Below are 25,299 nucleotides of genomic sequence, written 5' to 3' on the forward strand. Positions count from 1 at the left end.
AAAAAAAATATTACTTTAGTGAAATTTGACATCTTTTCAGCCATCTGGTCTTGTGGTCGTCGCAAACTGTGGTGAAACCACCGGGAGTTTTTTTTAAAATCACCGGGAAAGGGGGCGGAGTGACCGCCTGCCGTAAGGTGGATTGCGTCCCCTGACCGTCTGCTGTAAAATGGATTTGCACGTGAAGGCAACTAAATGAAAATTTAAAATTTATCGGAGGTTTGTGAGAAAAGCGGTTGTGTGAAATGTTAAAACGGCGGCTCCGCAGTCGGAGGTTGGGCGGCGGCCGGGGTTGGTGAAACTCGGGCTCGAGGGTTGAAGTGATGTTAAGGCCGGGCCTGGACCCCGAGCCTCGGGTTTGGGCTTGGGCTTGGAACCCGTCCCTGGAGCCCTGGACCCCGAGCCTCGGGCTTGGGCTTGGACCTCGTCCCTGGAGCCCTGGACCCCGAGCCTCGGGCTTGGGCTTGGACCCTGTCCCTGGAGCCCTGGACCCCGAGCCTCGGGCTTCGTCTTGGACCCCGTCCCTGGAGCCCTGGACCCCGAGCCTCGGGCTTGGGCTTGGAACCCGTCCCTGGAGCCCTGGACCCTGAACCTTGTGGCCTGGGCTTGGACCCCGTCCCTGGAGCCCTGGACCCTGAGCCTTGTGGCCTGGGCTTGGACCCCGTCCCTGGAGCCCTGGACCCTGAGCCTTGTGGCCTGGGCTTGGACCCTGTCCCTGGAGCCCTGGACCCTGGACCTTGTGGCCTGGGCTTGGACCCTGTCCCTGGAGCCCTGGACCCTGAGCCTTGTGGCCTGGGCTTGGACCCTGTCCCTGGACCCTGAGCCTCGAGCCTGGGCTTGGACCTTGACCCTAACCCTATCCCTGGAGTCCGAACCTTGTGGCCTGGGCTTGAGTTCACCCCAATCCTCAGGGTCCTGAGGCTTACTTGATTGATTCTCTGATACTCCATGGCCTTCCTTTCTGATCCTGCCCCTGTACAGAGGCGAGGAGTCCAACCACCCTCTGCCATGGACCAGTGGCTGACTGCAGCTCCCACTGAATGTAGTCTGTTGAAGGGAAATGAGAAGAAACCGCTGATAAGGGCAGCACTGAATTACTGTGAGCTAATTGGAAAGATGAAGGGAGGCACAGTGGGGCAGCTGCTAGAGTTGCAGCTGCTAGAGTTACAGCTCCAGTGATCCAGGTTCGGTCCTGAACTCTAGTCAAATTTGCCCCTTCTTCCCTGTGAATGTGTGGGTTTCCCCTGGGTGCTCTGGTTTCCTCCCATGTCCCAAAAAATGTGTGAGTTGGTAGGGTAATTGGCTGCTGCTAATTGCCCCTGGTGGGTGGTAGAATCTGAAGGGTGTGTGTGTGAATTAGTGGGATAGTGGGTAGAATAAAGTGGATGGGGTAGGAATAGTGTAAAAATGATGATTTGTGGTTGGCACAGATTCAGTGTGCCAAAGGGCCTGTTTCCTTGCTGTATCTCTCTATGAGTGTGGATGGGGATTTCATACCTTGCCTTTCATAATAAACACCGAAAATGCTGGAAACACTTAGCAGGTATGGTCAGTTGTTCCCTGGCCTGCTATGTTTTTGCAGAATTTTCTAATTGTATTTTGGATTCCTGGAATCTGCAATTTTTTTTTGGATTTTCGTTGGCTTCTCACTCAGTTGGCTTCACGTACAAGTCCATTTCTACAGGAGATGCGCGAAAATATAATCCACTGTGCTCCATTTCCTGATGTGAAAAATACATTGAGGTTTTACTGCAGCTTGCAGACTACAATTTACCTGAAAGTATTTAGGAATGTGGGAATTTTGTAACATGGATGATTTGAGATGCTGGGGTTGTTCTCCTTGCTCTAGAGGAGGTGGTGAGGGGGTCTGATCATGATATTTAAAATCAGGAAGAGTAGCGTGAGAAATTTCTCATCGTTAGAGCACCTCAAGAATCAGGGGATGTAGAATTGCCAAAAGAACCAAAAGTGATGCAAAGATTTATTTTAACCCAGTGAGTGCTTGGGTGTGAACTGTCTGGTAGCAGTGAATTAATACTAGCATTCAAAAGAGAACTGGATAAGTATCTGAAAGGAAAAAATTTGCAGGGCTATGGGAGGGAGCGAACACACAAAAATAGGTACAACTAAGTGAAAATCAAAAAATCTGCAGATGCTGGAAATCTAAAACAAAAACAAAATGCTGGAAATACTCAGCAGGTCAGGCCACATCTGTGGGAAGAGAAACAATTAAAGTTTCAGGTCGAAGAACCGCCCCCCCCCCCCCACCGTCAGAACTAAACAGGAGAAACAAGAATCTTGTGAATGAGCAGGGAAGGGAATGAATGTCTATTATAAGGTGAAACCAGGGTGACTATGGGGATAAGATATAAGTAGGTTATCTGGTCATTAAGTGAATGAGAGCAGTTAGAAAGTGAGAACATTGACAAAAGACTGTGGGAATTTTGAAAGGCAGAGCAGGTGAACATGCCTGGCAGGTCCGGCGGGATGCATCTTCCATTCCGAAAAGAAAAAGGGTGAATAAACACAAGCTGAGCCGATATCATAGATGGAAACTGATGCAGACTGAGAAATCAAGTTTCCTGAAGTTGTAGAATTCAATATTGAGATCAGCAGGCTGCAGCGTGCCCAGACAGAACACGAGGTGCTGTTCCTCAAGCTTGCATTGGGCCTCACTATGACAGTACAGGAAGCCACAGACTGTTAGGTGAGAGTGGGATGAGGAATTAAAGTGGCAGGCAACAAGGAAGCTCAGGGTTGCCCCTGCGGACTGAACACAGGCGTTCTGCAAAGCGATCATCCAATCTGCGTTTGGTTTTTCCAGTGTAGAGGAGGCCACATTATGAACACCGATGCAGTACACTAGATTAGAAGAAGTGCAAGTGAATTACTGCCTCGCCTGGAAAGACTGTTGGGGTCCCTGGATGGTGGGAAGGGAAAAGGTGAAAAAAAGTGTCGCGCTGCCTGCGGTTGCGAGGGAAAGTGCCGTAAGCAGTGGGGCGGTTGGCAGGAACAGAAAAGTGGACAGGGAGTCACGAAGGGAACAGTCCCTGAAAAATGCTGGAAGGGGAGGAGGGGAGAAGATGTGTCTGGTGGTGGAATCTCTTTGAAGGTGGTGGAAATTGTAGAGAATGATCTGTTGAATGCGGAGGCTGGTAGGGTGGAAGGTGAGGACTAGGGGAACTCTCTCCTTGTTCTGTCCTGGAGAAGCTGATACATTGGTCAAGTTGGTCAAGTTCAAGAGATTGTTAGGTAAGCATATGGAGGAATTTAAAAAAGGGGGATATGTGGGAGGAAGGGGTTAGATAGTCTTAGGCGGCACAACATGGTGGGCCGAAGGGCCTGTATTGTGCTGTATTGTTCTATGGAGAGCAGAGGTGCAGGAAATGGATGAGATAGGGTTCAAGAGCTTTGTTAACCATGGTAGAGGGGAAGCAACAGTTCAGAAAGAAAGAAGACATTTCAGAGGCACCACTGTGGATTTTCTCCTCATGGGAGCAAATACGATGGAGACAGTGGAACTGGGAGAATGGAATAGAATTCTTACAGGAAGGACAGCGAGTAGTCGTGATAGCCGTGGGAGTCAGGAGGGTTGTCGTGGATGTTAATAGCTAGCTTATCTCCTGAGATGGAGACAGAGGAAGGGAAGAGTCAGATTGTCCTTGTAAAGGTGAGGGCAGGGTGGAAACTGACAGCAAAAGTAATGAAAATGTTGAGCTCTGCATGAGTGTAGGAGGCAGCACCAATGCAGTCATCAATGTACCAAGAAAAATAGGTGCAATATTAGACCACCTGGCTTTTCAAGCCTGCCCCACCATTCAATTTGATCACAGCTGACGTTCCCCAGACTTCAACTCCTCTTCCCAGTTCCACATAGTCCTTAGTTCCCCATTCTTTCAAAGATTATCTACCTTTTTAAATACTTCCATTGATCCAGACCTCTCCAAGGTAGTAAATCCTTGAGATCCACTAACCTCTGAGAAGAAATTCCTTGTCTTGTAACTACGTCCCCTCATTCAAAACTCTCCCAGTGGTGGATACATCTCGCCGTCTACCTTATCGCGCCCCTTTAAAGACCTTGTATGTTTCAGTAGGATCACCCCTTGTTCTAAACTACAGGACACCAGGATTGCTCTTACATAGATCCTGTATGGACTTGAGGCCAAATGGCTTCCTCCCATGCTGTAAACAATTTCTGAATCTGTAATTTTGAACTTCAGCATCGCTAATTTTCAGTGACCACTCTGCACTTTCATCTATCAAGGCCCAAAGCTCACATTCCCTTCCAAGCTCTCCACCGCACTCTCTCTTTTACTGCCACTGACCTGACATCACCTCGCCTAGTTCATCAGGCTTTGTTTGTTGATTCCCCACCCTGTGAAGTGTTGATGAAATACTGTATCAGAGGGTCTATATATTCCTTCGTTGTTGCAGGTGCTGTCCTTTGTTGAGCAGAATAAATTGCCCTCCCATGTGCCTATTCCAATCTTTAGGTTGAGTGTTAAGTACCACAGCATTTAGGAAGGGTAGGAAAATCTGTTCTTTCCAAATAACCATAAGGCATTCTCTCAATACCATAAAATAGTCCTTGCAATCAAAGCAATCAACTTCCTGAAATCATATCCACACTGATAATTAAGGTGACGTGACTCTTCTTTTTCCTAGTACATGCTGCCTCGCACACCATGTTTGTCCTGGTGGAGATGGTGGACACTGTGCGGATTCCGCCCTGGTTCTTTGAGAGGAAATTAAATGATGCCATCGCAGAAGAGCTGAACAAAAAACTGGCCAATAAGGTAAGAGACTGGAAGTCTTTTGCTGAAGCAGCACAGAATTATGTGTGCTGTGTTGCCAAATTGCTTTGAGCCAGCAATTCCAAAAGGGTGTACTTAGAATGTAGAACAGACCTTTGGCCCACGGTGTCTGTGCTGACCATGATTCCAATCCAAGCTAATCCCACCTGCCTGCACGTGGTCTATATCCTTCCATTCCCTGCCTGTTCGTGTGCTCGCCTAAATGCTTCTTAAATGTTGTCATTGTACTTGCTTCCATCACTTCCTCAGGCAGTATGTTCCAGGCACCTACCACTCTCTGTGTAAAACAAACTAAATAAATAAATAATCTCACAAACCTCTATTAAACTTTCTCCCTCTCACCTTAAACCTATGCCTTCTAGTATTTGACATTTCCACCCTGGGGAAAAGACCCTGACTATCTACCCTTTCTACGCCTCTCATAATGTTATATATGTTTATCAGATCACCCCTCAGTCTCCGGTGTTCCGGAGAAAACCATCCAAATTTGTTGGATTATATACTTGGGGGTGTATACTTGAAGGGGGAGGAGAGAGGTAGATAGGAGGGGAGGGTGGTAGGAGGGAGAAACTCTAGAGATCTGAGGTAAAGAACAGAGGTGTGGAACTAATCTGATAGTTTCTTCAAAGTGCCTGCAGAGGCACGAAGGGTCCCATGGTCTTTTTCTGTGCCCAGTGTAGCTCAGTTGGTAAGATCTTTACTTCTGAGTCAGAAGATTGTGGTCTCAAATCATACTTCTAACAAATGAGCAGAAAAATGCAAAGTGCCATTCAGTGTGGGAGCATGGCATTATAAAAGCTCTGCTTGCTTTCTTGCATGGGTGTAATAGATCCCTTGGTGCTTTCAAAGAAGAATAGAGCCATTGAGTAGGAGAATTCCTGGGTATAATTTATCCCTGAGTCAACATCACTAAAAAACAGATGATCTGGTAATCATCACATTGGTGTTGGTGAGGGCTTGTTGTGTGTACGTTGAGAACGAGGTTTCCAACAGTCATTACATTTAAAGATATCCTTCATTGACTGTAAAGTACTTTGGGCCTTCCTGATGTCATAAAAGATCCTAGATGAATATTGGTCAGTATGATTCAAGGGCCTCACATCCTCTGTGCTTAAAATGACCTATTTGTATTCCCAAGTGTTGTTTACAAACCTGTCACTATGAGAAAAGATTTGTGATGGAAAAAGATTTGCCTCTCAGAGAGGTGCTCAGTCAGCCTGACAGAGAGTCACAGGGTTAGCTATAGCTGTCTCTGATTGCACATGAAAAAGTTTCATCAGCAAAGTGATGGGAAGTGTCGTCAACAGTGCAATCAGGCAGCATTTACCAATGGCTTGTTCACCTCAACACAACCTTGGTTCAAGCACAGACCAAAGAGCTGCATTGCAGAAGTGGGCTGAGAGTTACAGCCCTTAACATCAAGGAGCCCTGGCAAAACTGAGGTGAATGGGCATCATGGTTGGAGTCTTACCGTGCAGAAAGGAAGATGGCTGTGGCTCTTGGGGGTCAAATATTCCAGCCCCGGAACATCATTGCAGGAGTCCCGCAGGGCAGTGTCCTGGTCCCAATCATCTGCAACTGCTTCATTAAAGACCTCCTTCCATCATAAGGTCAGAAGTAGGGGTATTCGTTGATGATTGTATCATGTTGAGTTCCATTTGCATTCCCTTGGAAATGAAGTAGTCAATGCCTGCATGCAGCAACACCTGGGCCACCTTCAGACATGGGCTCTCCAACGAGGAACAATTTTAGTCACCTATCCTTGATGCTCGATGACGGATGACCTTAGAGGGATATAAAATCATGAGGGGCATAGGTAGGGTGAATGCACTCAGTCTTGTTCCCAGGGAAAGGGAATCAAAAACTAGAGGGCATAGGTTTAAGGTGAGAGGGGAAACATTTAAAAGGGACGTGAGGGGCAACTTCTTCACGCAGAGTCTGTGGAACAAGCTGCCAGAGGAAGTGGTTGAGGCAGGTACAATAACAACATTTAAAAGACGTTGGTCAGGTACATGGATAGGAAAGATTTAGGGGCATATGGGCCAAATGCGGGCAAATGGGTCTAGCTTAGATGGGCACTCTAGTTGACATGGATAAATTAAGCCAAAGGGCCTGTTTCCACACTGACGTTCTCACTATTGCAGGGACCCCTACATTCTGGGATAGTTTGAGAAATGGAGGTCACCATTGACCAAAAGCTCAGATTGGACCCGCCACACAAATACTGTAGCTGCAGAAGCACATCAGAAGCAGGGTGTCCTTGGGCAAATGATTCACCCTTTGATATCTGAAATCTTTTCACGGTGTTGCAGCTTTAGAGCCGCTTCCTCACAGCACCAGAGACCCGGGTTCAATCCTGACCATGAAAGCTGTCTGTGTGGAGTTTGTGGGTTTTGTGGACTGTGTGGGTTTTCTCTGGGTGCTCCAGTTTCCTCCCACATCCCAAAGACCTGTGGGTTCATTGGCCGCTGTAAATTGTTCCTGGTGTGTAGATGGGTGATAGAATCTGGGGAGAGTTGAGGAGAATGTAGGGAGAAAAAAAATGGGCTTAATGTAGGATTAGTGTAAATGGGTGCTTACTGGTTGGGGCAGACTCTCGGAGCCTGTTTCCTTGCTGTGTCTCTCTATGACTTTCCACAATCTGTAAGACACAAGTCAGGAGCAGGATGGCATAGTCTCCACTTGTCTGGATGAGTGCAATTTCAGTAGCTCTCAAGAAGCTTGACGCAGTCCAAGAGAGTTGTCTTTTTCTCTTCCTTGTCTTGTATAATTTATGTTCTGTGTGTCGTCAGGCACGGTAGTGTAGCGGTTAGCGTAACGCTTTACAGCGCCAGCGACCCGGGTTCAATTCTGGCTGCTGTCTGTAAGGAGTTTGTACATTCTCCCTGTGTCTGTGTGGGTTTCCTCCGGGTGCTCCGGTTTCCTCCCACATTCCAAAGATGTACAGGTTAGGAAATTGTGGGCATACTATGTTGGCGCCGGAAGCATGGTGACATTTGCGGGCTGCCCCCAGAACACTCTACGCAAAAAGATGCATTTCACTGTGTGTTTCGGTGTACATGTGACTAATGAAGATATCTTATCTTATCTTATCCTATGTGCCTGTGCTGCTGCTGCAAGTCTTTCATTGTACCTGTACCTTGCTGTACTTGTGCACATGACAATAAGCTTGACTTGACAAAGCAACTCACTTGATTGGCACTCCATCTACTGTTCTAAACATTAATTTCCTCATCTGTCAGCACACAGTGACTGCAGTGTGTACCATCTACAAAATTCACTCAGCTGCTCACCCAGGTTACTCTGACAGGACCTCCGGAACTAATGACCACTTCCACCAAGATGGACAAGGGTAGCAGGTGTAGAGGAACCCCGCCACCTGCAGGTTTCCTATCAAATCATACACCATCCTGATTTAGAAATGTATCACCATTCCTTTTTTCATCACTGGGTCTAAATCCTGGAACTCCCTGCCCAACGGAATTGTTGGAGGACTTTCACAAGGACTGCAGTAATTGAAGAAGGCAGTTCACCTGCACATTCTCGAGAACATTTGGGGGATGGGCAGTAAATGTTGCCCTTGCCGCTGATATCCACATCCTGAAATTTTTTTTAAAAATCTGTGCATCCTGACTGACACAAAGGTGGGAAATTGAATGAGTTTTTTTTGCCATCAAATGTAGGTTAAAATAAGATTGTCAGATAAACCAGAGCTCACCTATTCAAGCTGATGAATAGGGTGACTGGGACTGTGATTATGTAACGGCTGGACTAAACGCAGGCAAGGGGAAGACTAATCTGCAGGCTAGAGTGTCAGTGACTTTAATTGAGAACCAAGTCCTTTAGATGATCATTGCTGCTGATTTTCCTCTCTGCAGGTGGTGTATAATGTCGGCCTGTGTATCTGTCTGTATGACATCACCAAACTGGAAGACTCCTACATTTTCCCAGGGGACGGCGCGTCTCACACCAAAGGTTAGACACCAGACCCAAAGCAATAGTCTTTGTGTAGTGACTCTCAACAATCCAGTCTCCATTTCTTTTCTCTAAGAATAAATCTGTTAGTTGGAGCTTGGGGCACAAAGTTGTCTTCTTCTGCCCCAGGGTTGCGTGTAAATTGACCAGGCAGAGGGTTCCCCTTCTTTAAGTTGATGTCTAGCTAAGTTGGTTTCCTTCAACTCCACATCCTCATGTAAATTCATAAAGGTAAAGAAAGATGAGGGAGGGAAAAAAATTCTTTCCACCCTCTCAGGCTTTTAGCTGATTATTGTTTTCAGCACAGGAACAGGCCCACAATGTCTGTGCCCACACGATTCCATATGAAAATAATTCCATCTGCCTCCACGTGATCCATATATCTCCATTCCCTACATGTTCATGTGTCTGTCTGAATGTCTCTTAAATGCCACTATCGTGTCTGCTTCCACCTCCAGGTGTGGCAGCACATTCCAGGCACCCACCACTCTCGGTATATAAAAAAAATGCCTCCTTTCCTCCTGTCACCCTAAAACAATGCAATGTCTTTACCTGCTGCGTGCGTCTTTTCACAAAAGGATAAAGTGGTATTCTGGCACCTGGCTGATTCCTGGGTGCTGGAATGTGGAGAGAGGCACAGTAGTGTAGCGGTTAGCGTAATGCTATTACAGAGCCGGCGATCGGGGTTCAATTCCCGCCACTGTCTGTAAGGAGCTTGTACGTTCTCCCCGTGTCTGCGTGGGTTTCCTCTGGGTGCTCCGGTTTCCTCCCGCATTCCAAAAGATGTACGGTTAGTAGGTTAACATGGGTGTAATTAGGCAGCACAGGTTCGTTGGACCCGAAGGGCCTGTTACCGTGCTGTATAAATAAAGTAAAGAGAGTAGTTGCCTTTTTCCCTATCAAGGCTTTTTAAATTTCAATTTCACAGTTTTTTCATAAAAATATATATAGGAAATACAAAACAATCAATACATATCTTTCTTCACATTCATTATTCCGTCAAACCAATGCATACACAAAGCAGCAATGCTCCTCATGTTTTCTCTTTAACAATACCACCCACGAAGTGTCTGAGAGGCTGCTACACAGGACCCAGCCCCTCAGTGTCCATTGGTGGCAGGACCTTATACTGTGGTCCTTCCCCACATTGAATTCTCCCTGTGACTGCCTGGGTTCCTCCGGGTGCTCCGGTTTCCTCCCGCATTCAAAGACGTACAGGTTAGGAAGTTGTGGGCATTGCTAATGTTGCGCCGGAAGCGTGGCGACACTTGTGGGCTGCTCCCAGAACACTGTACACAAAACATGAGCTTCACAGTGTGTTTCGATGTACATGTGATTAATAAAGATATCTTATTGGGAGAGAACTCACTCTGCTCTCACTTCATCTCTGACTCAAGTTCATTCATATCAAGTTTCACTCATTTCCACATGAGGGTTAAGCTAAGGCTCCATTGGGGTGAACTCTTAACTCTCAGAGACTGGTGGGTGGGAGGTCAAAATCCCAAATGTTGAACAAGAACACAACCTGTTCACTTCTGGCTCTTGAGGAGGCAAGGTGAGGATTGGAGGGGAGGATGATTGCTGAGAGCTGTTCTTTTTTAATAGTCGTTCTCTCTTTGGCTCAGGCCTGCCAAGGCTTTGGAGAACCAGCTGCTGAAAGGGTTTGAGCTGGTGTGCTTTTTGCAGCATTGCTTGTAGGCCAGGCGAACCATAGAACCATAGAAAAATACAGCACAATACAGGCCCTTCGGCCCACCATGTTCTGCCGACCTTTAAACCACGCCTAAGACTATCTAACCCCTTCCTCCCACATATCCCCCTATTTTAAATTCCTCCATTTGCTTATCTAGCAATCTCTTGAACTTGACCAACATATCTGCCTCCACCACTACCCCCGGGCAGCGCATTCCATGCATCAACCACTCTCTGGGTGAAAAACCTCCCTCTGATATCTCCCTTGCACTTCCCACCCATTACTTTAAAGCCATGCCCTCTTGTATTGAGCATTGGTGCCTTGGGAAAGAGGCACTGGCTGTCCACTCTATCTATTCCTCTTAATATTTTGTATACCTCTATCAAGTCTCCTCTCATCCTCCTTCTCTCCAAAGAGTAAAGCCCTAGCTCCTTTAGTCTCCCCTCATAATCCATACTCTCCAATCCAGGCAGCATCCTGGTAAATCTCCTCTGCACCCTTTCCGATGCTTCCACATTCTTCCTATAATGAGACAACCAGAACTGGACACAGTACTCCAAGTGTGGTCTAACCAGAGTTTTGCAGAGCTGCATCATTACCTTGTGGCTCTTAACCACAATCCCCCAATTTATGAAAACCAACATCCCATAAGCTTTCTTAACTACCCTATCCACCTGTGAGGCAATTTTCAGTGATCTGTGGATATGAACTCCCAGATCCCTCTGCTCCTCTACACTACCCAGTGTCCTGCCATTAACCTTGTACTCCGCCTTGGAGTTTGTTCTCCTTGGAGTGTACCTCCTCACACTTCTCCGGATTGAACTCCATCTGCCACTTGTCAGCCCAGCTCTGCATCCTATCAATATCCCTCTGTAAGCTTCGACAGTCCTCCACACTATCCACAACACCGCTGACCTTTGTGTCGTCTGCAAACTTGCTAACCCATCCTTCTACCCCCTCATCCAAGTGATTAATAAATATCACGAAAAGTAGAGGTCCCAGCACCGATCCTTGTGGGACACCACTAGTCACAGCCCTCCAATCCGAATGCACTCCCTCCACCACAACCCTCAAGCAAGCCAATTCTGAATCCGCATGGCCAAGCTCCCCTGGATCCCATGCCCTCTGACCTTCTGAAGAAGCCTACCATGTGGAACCTTGTAAAACACCTTACTAAAATCCATGTAGACTACATCTACTGCACTACCCTCATCCATCTTCCTGGTCACCTCCTCAAAGAACCCTATCAGGCTTGTGAGACATGATCTTCCCTTCACAAAGCCATGCTGGCTGTCCCTAATCAGTCCATGATTCTCTAAATGCTCATAGATCCTATCTCTTAGAAACCTCTCCGATAGCTTGCCCACCATAGACTCATAAGGCTCACTGGTCTGTAATTCCCTGGACTATCCCTACTACCTTTTTTGAATAAGGGGACAACATTTGCCACCCTCCAATCCTCTGGTACCATTCCCGTGGACAACGAGGACAAAGATCCTAGCCAAAGGCTCAGCAATCTCCTCCCTTGCCTCGCGGAGCAGCCTGGGGAATATTCCATCAGGGCCCAGGGACTTATCTGTCCTAATGTTTTCTAACAGCTCCAACACATCCTCTCTCTTGATATCTACATGCTCCAGAACATTAACCTTACCGACACTGTCCTCAGTGTCATCAAGGCCCCTCTCTTTGGTGAATACTGAAGAGAAGTATTTATTGAGAACCTCACCCACTTCCACAGCTTCCAGGCACATCCTCCCACCTTTGTCTCTAATCGGTCCTACCTTTACTCTCGTCATCCTTCTGCTCTTCATGTACGTGAAAAAAGCCTTGGGATTCTCCTTAACCTTACTCACCAAAGCCTTTTCATGTCCCCTTCTTGATCTCCTCAGCCCTTTCTTAAGTTCCCTCCTTGCTACCCTATATTCCTCATGTGCCCTATCTGATCCTTGCTGCTTACACCTCATGTATGCTGCCTTCTTCTTCCTGACTAGTTGTTCCACCTCTCTTGTCACCAATGGTTCCTTCACCCTGCCATTCTTTCTCTGCCTCACAGGGACAAATTTATCCCTAATGTCCTGCAAGAGATCCCTGAACGACGACCACATCTGCATAGTACATTTCCCTTCAAAAATGTCATCCCAATTTACACTCTCAATTCTAGCCTTATAGCCTCATAATTTGCCCTTCCCCAATTAAGTATCTTCCCGTCCTCTCTGCTCCTATCCTTGTCCATGACAATGCTAAAGATTAGGGAGCGGTGGTCACTGTCCCCCAAATGCTCACCCACCGAGAGATCTGTCACCTGACCCAGTTCATTACCTAAAACTAGATCTAATATGGCATTCCCTCTAGTCGGCCTGTCAACATACTGTGACAGGAATCCGTCCTGGACACACTTAACAAACTCTGCCCCGTCTAAACCTTTGGCACTAAGCAGGTGCCAATCAATATTTGGAAAGTTGAAGTCTCCCATGATAACCACCCTAATATTCTTGCACCTTTCCAGAATCTGCCTCCCAATCTGTTCCTCAGTATCCCTGCTGCTACCGGGGGGGCCTATAGAATACTCCCAGTAGAGTATCTGCTCCTTTCTTGTTCCTAACTTACACCCATACTGACTCTAGAGAAGATATTTCTACATTATCCACCCTTTCTGCAGCTGTAATAGTATCCCTGACCAGTAACGCCACCCCTCCCCCTCTTAAACCACTGAAATCCAGGAATATTCAATACCCATTCCTGCCCTGGTGACAGCCAAGTCTCTGCAAGAGCCACAATATCATAATCCCATGTACTTAACCAAGCTCTCAGTTCATCAACCTTATTCCTGATACTTTTTGCAATTAAGTAAATGCACTTCAGCCCATCCACTTTTCTACTTTTATACCCTGTACTCTGCTTCTCCTTCCTCAAACCTCTACATGTTCGATCTGACTTTTCCCCATCCACTTCTTCCTCTGACCTACCCCTCTGGTTCCCATCCCCCTCGCAAACTAGTTTAAACCCTCCCGAACCACCCTAGCAAACCTGCCTGCAAGGATATTGGCCCGCCTCGGGTTCAGGTGTAACCCGTCCTCTCTGTCCCACCTTCCCCAGAAGAGATCCCAATGATCCAAAAATCTAAAACCTTCCCTCCTGCACCAACTCCTCAGCCACGCATTCAACTGCCATCTCCTCCTATTCCTACCTTAACTATCATGTGGCACTGGCAGCAATCCTGAGATTGCTACCCTTGAGGTCCTGTTCTTCAGCCTAGCTCCCTAAACTCACTTTTCAGGACCTCATCCTTCTTCCTACCTATGTCGTTGGTACCAACATGTACCATGACCTCTGGCTGCATTCCCTCCCGCTCAAGAATCCCGTAGACCCGTTCAGAGACATCCCGGACCCTGGCACCTGGGAGGCAACATACCATCCGGGATTCATGCTTACTTCCACATAACCTCCTATCTGTTTCCCTGACTATTGAGTCCCCTATCACTACTGCCTTCCTTTTCTCCTCCCTTCCCTTCTGAGCAGCAGGACCAGTCCCAGTGCCAGAGCCCTGGCTACTGCTGCTTAATCCCTGCAGATTATCCTCCTCAATAGCTTCCAAAGCAGAAAACCTGTTATTGAGGGGAAGCAGGAGTGTTTCTTCCAGCTCAGACAAGCTACTGGGTAAACCCATCGCACTCCTTTCCCCTCACGGCCTGGCAACTCACTCATCCCCTTTCCCTTCCCCACAACATCCACCCAGTTTCGTGATGCAGGCTTCCCAGCCAAACTAGGCTGCCACTAGGCCACCGTGCCACAGGGGGAGAAAAAAATTCCTGTGGAAGCTTTGGGAAAACTATTTTCTCCGAACAGCCTCCCTAATCCGCCCCTTTACACGGTTCACACCTCTGAGCTAAAATCCAGTTCTTGCATCATTTTAAACTGAGGTGCATAGGAATTTCTTCTTGAATTGGTGGTGAAGCTCTGGAGTTCTCTGCGGTTGTGGGGCCTAGTTCACTGGAGGTATTTAAAGAGGAAACTGATAATTTTTTGAAAGATCAGGGAATTGAGGGCTCTGTGGCACAGAAGAGGAGTTGAGGCCTGGGGCAGATTAGCCGTGATCATATTGAATGACAGAGCAGTCTTGAGGGGTGGAGTGACCTAGTCCTGCTCCTATTTTCTTGTCTCTTGGTCAAAGAAGTGTGAAAGAGTTCACCTAGTGTCCCGGCCAAAGTTAATTTTTCAACTAATACCAGCAAAAGCTGATTACCCAACATTAATTAAATTAGTTGTTTGTGGGATCTTGCTGTGTGTATTTTGGCAACTGACGATCAAAGAGGGTGCTGCCTCAGTGCAGGCTTGTCTTCCGCTAAACGTTGTTTCTTCCTCTCCATTTTCACCCCACACAGTACATTTCCGATACGTGGTTTTCCGACCCTTTCTGGATGAAATTATCACCGGCAAAATTAAAGGTTGTAGCCAGGATGGAGTTTGCGGTGAGTGACTGATTACTTGAAACCTTCAAACCCACCCATCCTTTCCCCCCCCCAGTTGGCTCAGGTCATGATGTAGGCCCCCCGGTTCCTCGTGAGTTGAGGGAGCCAGGTATCATCAGGCTCTTTGGCCTACTGAATTCTATTCTACTGAACCCTTTCCTCTCCAGGGCCGATGACGTGAAGCTCTGGTTTGCAATTGAGCAGAAAGTCGGGCTTCTTTCGAATTATAGCACAGAAGTGCCTCTAAACTCCCACAGAGGAAAAGGAAGACACTCTTTAGCCACTCAAGCCTGTTCTTTTATGCATAGACCATAGTTGATGTTTGATCCAATTCCATTTACCCTTTTTCCTCTATGTCCCTTAATAGCTTAAGTTAACAACAAAAAAAATCACACTCAGATTTAAAAGCATCAATTAATCAAACAGCAATTGCCATTTGTGGATGCAAGTTCCAAATTTCTTACATGCATTGCATGTAGAAATACTTCTGATCCACTCCTGAAACCACTCTAATTATTAGGCTTTGCCCTCTGATCCTGGACTTCCCAACCTGTGTCTCACTCTGTCTGCCGATTGGTTTCCCCATGATTGATGATATTTGAAAACCAATCAAACCACCAAATTGGCAAGCAATAGGTGGGACCGGGTGAGGAGGAGTTGATTGGCAGATTGGAGGAAGGGGAGGGTGGAGATAGTGACCGAGGCTGGGAGGTGATAGGTGGAGGCAACAAAGGTCTTCAGATGGTAGAATCTGATGGGAGATGACGGTGGAGCATGGAACCAAATAAGGGAGGTGGGGAGGGCAGATGGGAACAGTGGGGGGAGGGGACCCAGTGGGAGGAGTGTGTGGGTGGAGGAGGGGAAAGAAAGTGGGTGATGGGGTTGGGAGGGGGGAACGTGTGTGTGGGAGGAACCACTCAGACCAGGGGAGAGGCAAAGGAACGGAGGAGCAGGTCACCTGAAATTGGAGAATTCAATAGGAGGAAACTAGATAAACGAGCCAGAATAAGGCAGAGAGGGTGGGAGGATGCTCTGCTGGATGTGGACACTGTCACAGAGTAGTTGTCTGAGTGGTCATTTTTTTGCAATGTAAAATATTAATGTAAAAATACCAGGTGATATTTATCACTCCTGATTGGAAAACAGTCTGCTGCTGTCAGTCACTCCTTAAGTATCGTAATGACATTTGGGATCTTATGTGCTGAGGAGGGAGATTGCCTGAAATAGAGACTGATTGGAAATTGAAGAGGGTGTTCAGGTTTAACAGTGGTGATGTTTTTAATTGGCAATAGTTGTGGTTTTAAGAATAGCCGCGCTGGAAATGTCTGTGACAGGGAGAGCTGCAGCCAGGCTCAATGTGCCAACGTGTCACTTCTCCCTCGCTTGTATCGTGCCTGACCTCAGAGGCTGCTGTGGGGCAGAGGGGACATGAGGTGACTCCTTCCTAATGTGGGTCACAGTGATCAGTACAAAGGAGTAGTAACAATGAATTGAGAGACTTGCAGCTTTGTCAATAGGCAGCAGAGGAGAGGAAGTACATTTCTAACACATTGCATAGCCTTAACTTCTGTGGATTTATGCGTGACAGTGATGTTTCATCGTTCCGTCGCCTGTGCTTTCTGAACCACACACGGGGCCTGTCTCATCCACATGGCATAAAGCAGGTTTGCATTCCCTCAACATAAACCTGATGAAGCGACTCAATGGAAAGATTTCCTCTGATATCACTGCTTCAAGCAAGAAATTAGAGCTGGTCTGTTCAGGGGTGTTGATGGGAAGCACTGGTTCCCACAAAGGGTAGTGGGAATCTTGATCCCTTTTTCATCAAAGTTGGGGTAAAATAAAAACAGTTTCAAAATTGTGATAGATTTTTGAGAGGGAAGGGTGCAAAGGGTTATGTTTAAGGAGTGGAGTCATAGAAGGAAGTTATCAAAGGATATAGAGGGACATAGATTGGCTGGGAAGTTGGATGAAGTGACAAATGTGAGGTAATGCATTTTGGAACATCAAATGCTACTAGGAGTATACAGTAAATGGCAGCAACCTTACGAACATTGATATACGGAGAGACCTTGGGAAGCAAGTTTATAGTTCTATGCAAATGTCGTCACAGGTTGAGAGGGCAGTGAGGAAGGCATTTGGCTGCTTGTCTTCACAGACCGAAGCATTGAGTACAAGCGTTGGGATATCATGTTGCAGCTGTACAAAATGTTGGTTAGGATGCACCTGGAGTATTGTGGACAGTTGTAGTTGCCACACTACAGGAAGGATGTGGTCGCACTAGAAAGAGTGCAGAAGGGATTCACCAGGATGTTGCCTAGAATGGAGGGCTGTAGTTATATGGAGAGATTGGATAGGCAGGGTTTGTTCTCACTGGAGCACAGGAGGTTGAGGGGTGACCTTATAGAGGGTTTATGAGATTATGAGAGGTATAGATAGGGTGGATAGCCAGAATCTTTTTCTCAAGGGAGATGGCATAGGTTTAAAGTGGAGTGAAATTTAAAGGAGATCTGAGGGGCAAGTTTTTCACACACAGGGTGGTGAATGTATGGAACGAGCTGCTAGAGGAGGTGGTAGAGGCGGATATGATTACAACATTTAAGAGGCATTTAGACCACTACTTGGATAGGAAGGGATTAGAGGGATAAGGGCCTAATGTAGGCAAATAGGATTAGCGTGGATAGGCATCATAGATGAGTTGGGCCAAGGTGTTTATTTCTATGATGTATAGCTCTATGACTGTATAGAACAGGCTTCAGGACTGAATGTTCTACTTCTTTTCCTACAGCTCTGTACACAGTAAGGCAGAATAATTAACTGCTGAGATACTGGGGAACTACGAACTATGGCCCCTTTCTGAAACCAGGGCTACAGAATTTTTTTTTAATGACCATTCAATGAAGAATTCTGTGTCATGTATGTTAGTGTGTGTGAGTTTGCAATGTTCTGTGGATGCTTATCCTGAGATTTAACACCAGTCAGCTGGTCTTTAGTGTTTTGATGGATTGGTTTTATTCAGTTGACCCCTGTACTTGACATTTTGAGATTTATTTACTTTAGGGGATTAGGATCTGACCTTTGGAATCAAGCTGCCTCTCAGTCTGTCCCATGCAAGTGAAGACCAAGCAGGTGGGGTGGGGAGGGGGGGGGCGGTGGGGATGTGGGGTGGGGGGTGCGGGTGCGCTCACCAGTCCCAGGAAAGTCTGAGCCAATAGCCTCGAGATTTTTGATGAACTCTGTTTAACTAGGAATTCTGAAGTAGGCTAGACAAAAGCATCCCACAGATTGGACGCTGCTCACCACTGGTCTAGTGGTCTGGAAGGGGCTGCTGTTGGCCCTGTGGGTGGGTAAGTCCAAGCTCAACCCTAAATCGTCTTCAGATGTGGAAAAATATACAAATGAGGTGGAGCATGGGATCGATCTACAGGTGACTCACATAGCTGTATGGCACACCCTGAGACAATGCTTCAACATCTTGTCAAGCAACTGCATCTTCCCACGCTTGATTGAATAGGAGTTTCAGGCTATAGTCTCTGCCAGAGTATTACATGTTCTTACTTATTCATTTCTTGGGATCTGGGCGTTGCTGGCACAGCCAGAATTTATTGTCCATCTCTAATTGCCATTGGGAAACTGGTGGAGAGCCACCCTCTTGAACCACTTCAGTCATTCTGGTGAAGGTGCTCCTTCAATACTATTGGGTAGGGAGTTCCAGGATCTAGACCCAGCGACAGTGAAAGACCGATTATGTATTTCTCGGTATTGATGGTGCACGACCTCGGGCACCTGCAGGGTGGTGGTGCTTCCATGATGAGCTTGTGCTTTTAGATGCTAGAGGTCACAGGTTTGGGAGGTGCTGTTGGGTTGCCTGGTTGAGCAACTACAATGTATTTTGTAGATAGTATACACTGGTGGTGCAGGGAATAAACTTGTGGATGGGGTACCATTTAAGTTGGTTGCTTGACCCAGATGGTGTCGACCTTCTTAAGAGTTGTTAGAGCTGCATTCATCCAGGCAAGGTATTCCATCACATACCTGATTTGTGCCTTGTAGATGGTGGAAAGGCTTTGGGGTGTCAATTGTGGTAAGATAACCTAGCCTCTAATTTGTTCCTGTACTCGCAATCTATGGCTGGTCAGGTTGGGTTTCTGGTTAATGGTGATCCCAGGGATGTTGACGGCGTGGGACTTGGTGATGGTAATGCTATTGAATGTCAAGGGCGGGTGGTTCGCCTCTCTTTTGTTGGCAATTGTCATTGCTTGGCTCAATTAACTTTGTAAGATTTCGTCAAAAGTATCAAGCCTAATGGCCTGGAATTTCCTGGGAGAGGTGAGCCATCCGTCCTCGCTATTCCGCTATCCACCAAGTCCACACTTGCCATGAGCAGGTCAAATGGTAACCTGATCCCAGAAGCCAGCTTTTGATTCATAAGGTCAACTCAAATTCATGAAAACTATCTTCTTCCTTTTATTCTGACACTCTGCTAAGGGCAGGGAGAGAGTGTAAGCAGCCTGGTTGTGAATCCAGATCCTCTGGGGTGTAAGATAGAATGTAACCCACTAATGCGATGCCCTCCTTCTTCCTCACAGTGACCCTGGGATATTTTGATGACATCCTGATCCCTCCAGAATCTCTGCAGCAGCCAGCTAAGTTGTATCCTTCGGTGATGGTCCTTCCCCTGAAAATGGGGTGCAAAGATCTGGTCACCTCCAAATCATAATGAACAGGGCTGCACGTTTGAATTCCTGTTCTATTCCTTCCAACATCTGGATGGATCAGTTTAAAGACTGGGGAGAAGGCCATAATTTTAATGAAATTAATAAATCCAATAGGGCATTCAGGAAGGATTCTTTTTAACCAAAGTATAAAAGTGTGGCTCTTGCTACCCCAAGGAGGATAGGGTGTTATGTTTAAGGGTAATGGTTTATAGTTGTCACATGTACCAAGGATCAGTGGAAAAACTTTGTTTTGCATGCCATCCATACAGATCATTTCATCACATCAGTACATCAAACCAGTACAAGGGAAAAGCAATAACAGAATGCAGAATAAAGTGTTACAGTAACAGAGGAAGTGCAGTGCAGGCAGACAATCAGGTGCAAGGCTATGATGAGGTAGAGGGTGAGGTCAAGAGTCCATCTTATTGTACAAGAGGTCTATGCAATAGTCTTATGACAACAGGATAGAAGCTGTCCTTGAGCCTGGTGGTACGTGCTTTCAGGCTTTGGTAAGGTAGATCATCCCACAGAGAATAGAATGGTTGATGTTGAAAGGTTGTGATAAAGTGGGATGGGAAGAGGCTCAGACCTGTTGGGTTGAGTGGTCTGCTATGCTGTAAAATTCCATAGCCCTGGAAGCTGGATTTCAGGTGCTATGAATCACAGGAAGTTGATTGCAGCTTTGGGACTCTCCATGGGAACCAGAGTGCATCAGCATAAAAGGTTTTGTGTGGAGGTGAGGGAAACCGTGGTGAAGGGGTACGTCAGTGTATATGTGGTCGCCCACCAGCCCTCTCCTCCCCCAGCGATCAACAGATGGAGTTCTACCTCACGAATGGCCTTGTGCCAATGCAAGGGGCAGGCACGTTACTCGAGTAGAGGACTGCAATGCATCTGTGATGTGTATGGTTTTGAAGATTTGCATTAAGCACCACAAGACTCAGAAACAATGTCACAAGTTAGCTTCGCATTGAAAACTCAGGCAGACACATGCAGACGGCAACACCTGACACTCAGTTGGAGGACAAAGAACAAGACCACAGGAACAGGCCCTGCGGCCCACCATGTCTGCGCCAACCATGATGCCAATCTCAACTAATCCTATCTGCTTGCACGTGGCCTATATCCCTCTATTCCCTGTGTGCTTGGGTCTGTCTAAATGCCTCTTGAATGTTGCAATCATATCTGCTTCTAACCCCTGTCCCCCAGGAGTGAGCTCCAGGCACATACCACTCTTAGTGTAAAAAGACTAGTCTTTCCCCCCTCTCACCTTAAACCTATTCCCTCTGGTATTTGACATTTCCATCCTGGTAAAAAGACTCTATCTACCTATCTATGCCTTCCATAATTTTTATATACTTCTATTAGTTTGCCCTTCAGCCTTCGATGCTCCAGAGAAAACAATCCAAGTTTGTCCAATCTTTCCCTCTGGCTAATACTCTCCAATCCAGGCAACATCCTGGTGAACACCAGCTGCACCCACATCCTTCCTTGGTGACCAGAACTGCACACAATACCTCCAAATGTGACCTAACTAAAGTTTTATACAGCGGCAACATGACTTCCCGAGTTTTATACTTAATGCCCTGACCGATGAAGGCAAGCAGGTCGTATGCTTTCTTCACCACCCTATCCACTTGTGTGCCACTTTCGGGAAGCTGTGGACTTGCACCATAATATCCCTCTGTACATCAATGGCCCTTTAATTTACTCTACCTTGTTATGACCTTGCACCTTACTGTTTACCTGCAATGCACTTCCCTGTAGCTGTGACACTTTACTCTGTATTCTGTTATTGTTTTTACCCTGTACTACCTCAATGCACTGTGTAGTGAATTGATCTGTATGAACGGTATGCAAGACAAGTTTTTCACTGTACCTTGGTACAAGTGACAATAATAATCCAATACTAATACCTAGCCAACTTGCTGTGGGGTTTGCTCCTTGTTTTACTGAGAGTTGTAAATGAAGGTTGTGGATTAAATGATACTGCTTTAATTTTTGTCAGAAATTCAAAGATTAGCATCACATGAGCAATGAAAGCTTCAGCCAAGCTAAGGTCAATACTGCCTGGAAGTGCGCACACCAATTTCCAGGTTAGTAGACTTGCACTGGAAATGGTTGCTACAACTGGGTCCAGCATCTGGACACGTGTACTTCCAGGTAGTGCAAGTTGTCCACTAAAGCCGCAGCTTATCTCGATACTGCTTGTTGTTTCCCTGACTGGTCTGGCAGCGACGAGACTGAGCAGGTGTGGGTGTGGGAGTACGAGACCGATGAGGGTACACACGATCTGTACATGGATGTCGGGGAGGATATCCGACTCAGAGTGGTGGATGAAACTTTTGTAGGACACCTCCCCCACCGGGCCCAGCACAGCAGATAGTTCGACCTCCACAGCAGAAGAAGCACAGAGGAAGGGAATCTCCCTACACTCTGACCGGTATGACTAAGCTATCTCTTCTCTCTCATTTGATCCACCTCTTCCCTTGATGGAAGAGAAAGACTTGCATTAATATGGTATCTTTCAGAACCCAAAACGCTGACAGGCAATTGTGTTGTCACTTTGGTAAGAGACATTGGAGCACTTTTCTGCATGGCAAAATCCCAGTCGGCTAACAGATAGTAACAAGATCATCTGCTTTTAGTGACATTACTTCAGAGGTGAATTTTGGCCAGGACACCAGAGAGAAGCCGTCTGCTTTTCTTCAAAACAATGCAGTGGTGATCTCTCCCCTCCCCTCTCCCACCCCGTGTCTCTCTCCCTCCCCCCCGTGTCTCTCTCCCCCCGTGTCTCTCTCCCCCCTCTGTGTCTCTCTCCCCCACCGTGTCTCCCCCCCCCCCCCCGTGTCTCTCCCCCATCTCCCCCCCTCCCTCTTTTGCCTTAGTATAGTTACAGTATATGGTAGGGGTAAATGAATAGTTGGGAAATGCTCACGTAACCTGTGCTTTCAAATTCTTCGCAGGGGTCCATCAGTGAGCCAGGCCTGGGACTTCTGTCCTGGTGGACGAATGGCTAATGTGCCGACTTGATCCCATTGCTTCAAATGCAGCACGGACACAATGACTATCTTCCTGGAGCTGGAACCGCCTGTTTTCCAACCAATTCCTCAAGGATCTTCTTTTCTGAGAGCAGGACAGATTGCTGGATGTTTAACTGGAGCAGAAGCATCTGGTGAGCAAGATCCAGCTACAGCATCAGGCGTTTCTTCTGATGATCAAATAAACATGATGCAAGTCCAGAGGAAAGATGAAGAGCCTCCAAGTGGAATGCTTCAGTAGTTTTGACCCTTTCCTACGCTACAGAATACTGGTCCTGCACTCCTTGGTTTAATGGGCTATTTAAATGGCAAATTAAAGACATTTGATCAATGGATTTAGTTCTGGTTTGTTTAAGCTGTGATCCCATTGCGGTTGAGGAAATGAGTTCAGCCCATAAAGCAGGTGCAACTTCTTGATCCAGTGTCTCTCTCCGTCTCCCTTTTAAATGTACCAGCCTTGGCCCAATATGGACTACTATAGCCTGTGGGTCAGAGGTGGTGAGTGCAAGCCCAGCTGGTGGTTTTGCCTGTCATAAACCAGGGCAGGACTGCAGCACTGGCTGAGGTATGCATTTACCATATTGGTCTGACGGTGCCCGTGTTAAACTGTGGTTATATCTATTGAAGATTCCATGGCACTTCCTGAAGAGGACCAGGCAGTTTTGGCCTTACCTTGCCTCATGCCTTCAAGAAGAGAGAAACCAGACATTTGTGCATGTATTCCAGAGGCAAAATGATGACTGTTTTCTGCATATTAAGGCAATTTCAGAGTAATTCATTCCATGTGAAGTGTTTTCATTTACAGTCAGAGCCTTACAGCACGGAAACAGGCCCTTCAATCCAACTCGTCCATACTGACCAAGTTGCCTAACTGAACTAGTCCCATTTGCCTGTGTTTGGCCCATATCCCTCTAAACCTTTCCTATCCTTGTACCGGACCAAATGTCTTTCAAATGTTGTAATTGTACCCACCTCTGCACTTCCTCTGGCAGCTCATTCCACGTACCACCACCCTCTGTGTGGAAAAAGTTGCCCCTTAGGTCCCCTTTAAATCTTTCCCCCTCTCACCTTAAACCAATGCCCTCTAGTTTTGGACTCCCCTACCCTGGGAAAGACTGTAGCTATTCGTCTTATCTATGCTCCTCGTGATTTTATAAACCTCTGTAAGGTCACCCCTCAGTCTTCTATGCACCAGAGAAAAAAGTCCTAACCTGTCCAGCCCCTCCTTATAACTCAAACCCTCCAGTCCCAGTAACATCCTGGTAAGTTTTTTTTTGCACCCTTTCCAGTTTAATGACATCCTTGCATCCATAACCTGTGGAGGAACTGTACGCTGGAAAACATGGACAAAATGTACATTTTGATAAATGTAAGTCTTTTTCAAACTGCTGCCTGAGCCAGTTAAAAGGGTTTGACAGAGTTTCAGTATTCCTTGTGCTCTTCTTACCTTCCATTCGGAGAATCATTGCACTCGGAAAGGAGGTTGCTATGGTAACAGTATTTGCAAAGGGTGAATGATTGTAATATTGTCGGTCGGTGAGTAGCAGTGGTGCATGCATGCACTGTGTGCGGTAGTAATTCTTACACTCTGTTCCATACCTGACCCCAGTCTGCAACACAGGGGTTGTATTGTGGAGGAGTCGGATGGAAGAATTCTGTCCACCTGTATCAAAAGTCAAAGCTTCCTTTCAGCTATATTGTTATAATAAATTCCTGCAAAACTACACGGTTGCTGGATCAAAATTCTGCAACTCCCTGTCTCCCAGCATAGAGTACCTTGAGCACATTCAAGAAGACAGTTGTCGTTCAGTAGCACAGCTGGAGATGGAGACGAGAAGTTAGCCACGCCTGCGTTATTCGCATCCAGAGAATTAAAATGTTTTGGTGGAAACTGCAAATCTGTTGTGCTGGAGTGTCTCCTTCCTCTCGGTCGTGCTGCCTTCTGAGTGGTGAAGGGAAGATTGTCCTTGGCTTTAAGACAATAGTAAATAGGAACAGGTGTAGACCACTCATCATCTCCAGCTTGCTCCTCCATCTGATCCAACTTTCCTCAAGTTCATTTCCTCGCCCTCTTGCCAAAAACCCTTAACTCTCTTACTGATTAACAATCTATCCATCTCATCTTTGAATAAATTTAGTGATTCAGCTTCCACTGCTTTCCAGGGCAAACACTTTTTGAGAGAAATTCTTTCATATCTCAGTCCTAGATGGAAGCCCCCTTATTCTGAGGGTCTGCCACATCCTCCTGGCAGTAATCTGTCCAAGAATCTTATGTTTCAATAACATCACCTCTCAATTTTTCTAAACTTCACTGAGTATAGACCTAAACTGTTCTTTTCCATAAGGCAATCCCTCTAAACCCATGATCAATGAACCTCCTCTGAAACATTTGCAATAATAATATATACTTTGTTAAATAAGAGAAGCAAAACTGTTCACATTACGCTAGATGTGGCCTCACTCATGGTATGTACAATTGTAGTAAGACTTCCCTACTTTTATACTCCAAACCCTTGAGATTAAGACCTGCTACACCTGTATGCTAAGTTTCTGTGTTTCATGTACGAGAACCCCAAGTCCCTTTCTGCT

The 25,299-nt window shown here is 46.5% G+C and overlaps 2 protein-coding genes across 2 annotated transcripts in view; one reads left to right on the forward strand and one right to left on the reverse strand.

Annotated features, from left to right (window-relative positions):
• csdc2a (cold shock domain containing C2, RNA binding a) overlaps nt 1-1,007 on the reverse strand; it is a 53,438-nt gene extending 52,431 nt beyond the window's left edge. The window contains exon 1 of the mRNA XM_052043001.1: nt 927-1,007. The gene's annotated coding sequence lies outside the window, so the exon portion shown is untranslated. The remainder of the gene's footprint in view (nt 1-926) is intronic.
• Nucleotides 133-25,299, forward strand: polr3h (polymerase (RNA) III (DNA directed) polypeptide H). Its single transcript, XM_052043002.1, is given in 8 exon segments — nt 133-219; nt 4,666-4,796; nt 8,693-8,789; nt 14,865-14,951; nt 19,541-19,604; nt 21,905-22,019; nt 22,021-22,096; nt 22,625-25,299. Coding segments are annotated over 7 exon segments (615 nt in total). The 5' UTR covers nt 133-219; nt 4,666-4,685; the 3' UTR covers nt 22,690-25,299.

This window comes from Pristis pectinata, chromosome 33, assembly GCF_009764475.1.
Source record: "Pristis pectinata isolate sPriPec2 chromosome 33, sPriPec2.1.pri, whole genome shotgun sequence".
Lineage (NCBI taxonomy): Eukaryota > Metazoa > Chordata > Chondrichthyes > Rhinopristiformes > Pristidae > Pristis > Pristis pectinata.